The sequence below is a fragment of the Agrilus planipennis genome, unplaced genomic scaffold (assembly GCF_000699045.2).
Source record: "Agrilus planipennis isolate EAB-ADULT unplaced genomic scaffold, Apla_2.0 scaffold776, whole genome shotgun sequence".
Lineage (NCBI taxonomy): Eukaryota > Metazoa > Arthropoda > Insecta > Coleoptera > Buprestidae > Agrilus > Agrilus planipennis.
Window position 1 is genome coordinate 7497 of NW_020439569.1, and position 4705 is coordinate 12201.

Consider the following 4705-nt stretch of genomic DNA (forward strand, 5'->3'; position numbering starts at 1 on the left):
TGTGAAGGTTTAAAGTTTTATAATTAAAATATTTAGAAATTTTTTTAATAATCCAACTATTCATTAGTAGCAAGTTGAAAACTAGACGTAAGGATGATATTCAGTTACGTTAATTCATAAAAAGGGTAGCATCTTCTTCTAAAAAATACGTGGTACAGGAAAATTCGTACACATAACCTCAGCAATATTTTCATATACATATAATTTACGCAAACAATATAACAAAGTGATTTAAATACGCCTCTACAACAAACTAATATTTATTCATATTGGTAGTAAATTACGCGATAAATTACAATAATTCCGTTAAATCTTTCAAGTGCGTCATAACTAGCAAAAAGATAAAATAAATCATTTCTCGACCCGACATAGGGTTCACATTTGCATAAGTATTGCCAACATTAATAAGATAAATTCAATAAATTAAAATTACTTTTTTACGAAGAAAAAACAATGAAACCATTATTTATAAATAATAACTTTATCGTTAAATAAAAATAACACTAAACATTGAACAGAATATGTCCCTGTATCATTTTTTTTATGCAATAGTGTATTAATTTTTTGAATTAACTTTCCCGCTACAGATAATCCTAAATTAACGAAGAAAAAATGTTGCTACTGTCACGCCCTCGCCGGGAATCGAACCTGGGCCTCTGGTTTTACTTACTACTACTCTACCATTTAGCTACGAGTAGAAACACGGACGGTACGTGCCTGAGAGTACAGGTTCGATTCCCGGCGGCAGTAGCAAAATTTTTTATACTATCTGTAGTGAATAAAATTAATTTAACTGAATTAATTACTTCTGTGTGCTATCGTGATTGTCTATTTAATTTTTTTTATGACGAATTTTTCAATTTGCTTTAGAATCGCAGCAACCGGTATAATTACTCAAAAACATTTTGAACAGAAATGCTTGGAACTGTGGCTAATAATGAGTACACAGGTGAGGTGCTACCTGCTTCTGAAGTGCTATTTTTAAATTCTTGATCAATTCAAGATAGCGGCTGTTGATTATGTTAATTTTCTATTCTTATTTTGTGACTGGCTAACCTTTAAAGACGATGGTTTGACGTCAAAACCGAGTCATTGTCAATGCTGCCCATTAGATGACATCGCGTATTTTTATTTACAAATCTACATCATCACAAGAAAAATATCGCCCAAAAAAATGCAGCACCAATTAGGAAATAAGGTGAAAAAAAGATAACAAAGGCTGTACTGTTATCATCCTACAGTCGACGTAAAAATTAAAAAAAAATGTATCCATTTAATTAGCCAAAAATCGACTTGAACCACGAGACCATTTTTTCATCGAGAACATTAATTACATACATATTCATTATAATTGAAAAGAAAGAAAACAAAAGTAGAAGTTATTTTTAAATTTCTCGGTAGTTAAAAAACGCAATGTGCAGAGTTACATAACACTTAATTGTACAGGGTAATCGTCTGTTGCAGAAAGACCTATTTAGGTATATTCACCCATTACGTAAGAAGAACAAAATCAGCAGAATCAAAAAAGACACGCATAGACAATTAACTACTCGTTAAATGCTAATTAAGTGCTCTAATGAAAAAATAAATGCTACGGACTTTTTATGTTAATAACTAGCGAAAAAATTGTTTAAATGAAAACAGTTTTTGGTCACCCACTAATTAAATGCACATTAAATGCTAATTAAGTGCTCTAATGAAAAAATAAATGCTATGGACTTTTTAAGTTCATAACGAGAGAAAATTTTGAATAAACGAGATCAGTTTTTTGGCCACCCAGTAATTAATTGTTCATTAAATGCTTTCCAAACAGACCAGTTACGTTTTAAATGCTTATGGTATTTTTCTAGCAATGATATGACTTCACGACTTGAGTAATGTGTTGACATAAAAGGAAACCAAAAGCGGGTTAAACAAGGAAATCACTATTTCAGCCAGGTATTAATTAAAAGCTCATTAAATGCCTGAGTATTTAATTTTTTATTAGGGCGCTAACTGTAAGTAGAGAACAATCAAGTGTCTTGGCAAGTCGTCCATTACATTGGAAGGGACCATTAGAATAAAAAAATGACGCGGGCAATTAAATGCTAATTAAATGCCCTAATGAGAAATTAAATGCTGTGGGCTTTTAAACATTACTGTTTAAGATTAAGTGAACAGGACATATATATAAATGAAAATAGCATTTTTGGTCACCCAGTAATTAAATGCTCATTAAATGTTTTTGAAACAGATGAGTTACGATTTAAATACCCTTATTACTTTTCCAGTGGGTAAGTAAACGATTTTATGCCTCGGACAATATATTGGCATAAAAAGGGGTCAAAAACAGGCTTAAATAGGGAAAATTACTATTTCAGGCATGTACTGATTAAAGTGTTAGGAGCATTTAATTATTCATTAGGGCGTGGAATCTAAAATTACNCTTAAGAACATGTATTCTTCATGAACCATCTCCAAGAGGTCGTATGGCGGCCCTAAATGTTTTATTAGCGTTGTTAACCAGTTCGAAAATGTATTTGTCTCAAGCTGAAATGAGGTAACTTTTAGCGTTTATTTTTGTGTAACTTTTTTGCAGTTGAAGTAATAATTGTATAAATTTTTAAATTTAGCGATAAATATTCGGCATTTACCCCGTTTTCTGTAATGTTGGGGGAAACTATTTATGAATTACACAAATGCCTGTGCCTGGCCCTAAACGAGAATTCAGTACAGGTTCTTATACAATGCCTTAAGTGTCTTTCAGTCCTTATTCAAAGCACCCCTTACAATAGACTTAAGCCTGGACTTTTAAGCAAAGTCATACGTAACGTTAAAGTGTTCATCAAGCACAAAGGTAAATAATTGAACAATTATTGATACAGTTTTTTAATCTAATGTTAATCTAGTATAACATATGTTAATAAATAGTAATTTTTCTCGGTAGTGCTTCGATTAAAAAGATAATTAATTTAAGAGTACTGTATATTTAAGATGCTACAGTGCAAGTTGCAAGTTTGATCGTTTTGGGGTGTGCTCTTGCGTCTGAACCAGTAGTTCCAGAAACGAAACAGGCTTTTCTCAAACAGACGTTTAAATATTCGGTCAAACAGCCGAAAACAGATAAAAGTCAAAAACAAGAGAAAGAAACTTATTCAGATGATGATTTTGAATATGTCAACTTTTCTTCTGATGAAGAGAGTTGTGTAATAGGAAAAGATTTGGAGTGTTCCGGGTGTAAAAAAGACATTTCTTGGTTGCTACAAGTGTGCCTCAACAATTTAGGAATTAATGGTGAAGAAAGTCAACAGGTATGAAATATATATGTTCGTATCTGGAAGATATTTCGAGTTGAAGTTAATATCAAATACTAAAATATACGGACTTACAGTCTTGTAAAATATTCTAGTTTTTATGCATTAAAAAGGTATAAAGAAAAAATCCAAAAGTAGATAATTTATAATTCTGTATGGAATTATTACTACCTTAACAAACTTAATTTAAAGGCTCTTTCATATAACATAAACCGATTTCCGATGCGAGTACCCCCACAAAATTCATACAACTAAGTTTTTAGCACTCAAGTCTAGTCCTACTTTCACTTGCTCGTATTTTTTAAATTTGAAACTAGATGAGTCTTTTATTATGTAATGCTTTGACGTTTTGTACTTTTAGGCTGTTGCTGTTCCAGTAAAATTGGAATCACTTCAAGTAATTTCGTCCATGACACGAAATTATTTTCAGTCTCTAATGGCGCCCCATTTCAGTTTGATTACCGAGGCTTTGGTAGCATCTTTGAACGACAAAAGTCAAGGAATTCATATACACCTACATGCAGGCAGAACTGTCGATTTTATTGGACAAAGAATGTCGTCATACTTTAATAGCAAAGGTCATACCTTATAAGTAATTAACATATCAATTGCCCAATGTCTGCTAAATACAATATTTATGTTTCTTAAAACATTTATTCAAAGGCGTTTAATAAAATATTTATTTTTGTGATATCTTTAAAAATACGTATGTAACCAACATTACACTTATGTTAAATGTATCGTCGTCCTTCAAATGTCAAAAGTTAAAAATCGTACATAACCTATGAGTTGTTAATTTAGCGTAATACAGTAAGTGTTTTGAAGAGGACTATTAGTTGCATTATTTTATACATTTTAGATACAGTTTATTGGAAAACGAAACAAGAACCCTTAACTTTATCAGCACACTCGTTACACTTTAAGTATTTTACATTTCGGGTATTTTAAAGGGACGTCGAAATGGCCAAAGACTATCAGCACACCTTTGATGTTTTAAGTGGCAAATTATCTCAATTAACTTTGAGTCGGATTAAAGGAGATCATAAATACATATGTACAATTTTGGATGAAATTAACATCTTAGATTTTGAAAAACCAGTTGTTACTAATGCATCGGTAATGACAATTCTCATAATTTGAGTTGTCACCTTTATCAAATTCTTTATTTTTCAGAAAGCAGTTTTATTAGTCCATCAGTGTTGTACACTTATTCTACCAGACGACAACATTTTGGTTGCGAAATGTTGTAAATTAATTTTAAACCTAATTAATCATCAAAATATTATATTAGAAGGTCAAACGTTAGTTATAACAGTTCGTTGGATGTTGCAAGCATTAAGAAATGCCTCTGACCATTTATTTTTGGATCTCCTCAGTACCTTAGATACAGTATTGAAATCAAGTAGAAAGAG

General features: G+C 31.3%; 1 protein-coding gene across 1 annotated transcript; it reads left to right on the top strand.

Annotated features, from left to right (window-relative positions):
- Positions 1–2434: 2434 nt before the first annotated feature.
- On the top strand, positions 2435–3885 carry LOC112905929 (HEAT repeat-containing protein 6-like). The gene is made up of 4 exons (XM_025979370.1): positions 2435–2539; positions 2613–2836; positions 2974–3290; positions 3655–3885. Exons 1-4 carry the CDS (start codon positions 2469–2471, stop codon positions 3883–3885), a joined length of 843 nt encoding a protein of 280 aa, XP_025835155.1. The 5' UTR covers positions 2435–2468.
- The last annotated feature ends 820 nt before the right edge of the window (positions 3886–4705 follow it).

Coding starts and splice junctions, on each gene's coding strand:
- LOC112905929 (XM_025979370.1), top strand. CDS start 2,469: ATGGCGGCCCTAAATGTTTTATTAGCGTTGTTAACCAGTTCGAAAATG. Junction 2,837..2,973: donor AGTGTTCATCAAGCACAAAG/GTAAATAATTGA, acceptor TGTATATTTAAG/ATGCTACAGTGCAAGTTGCA. Junction 3,291..3,654: donor ATGGTGAAGAAAGTCAACAG/GTATGAAATATA, acceptor TTGTACTTTTAG/GCTGTTGCTGTTCCAGTAAA.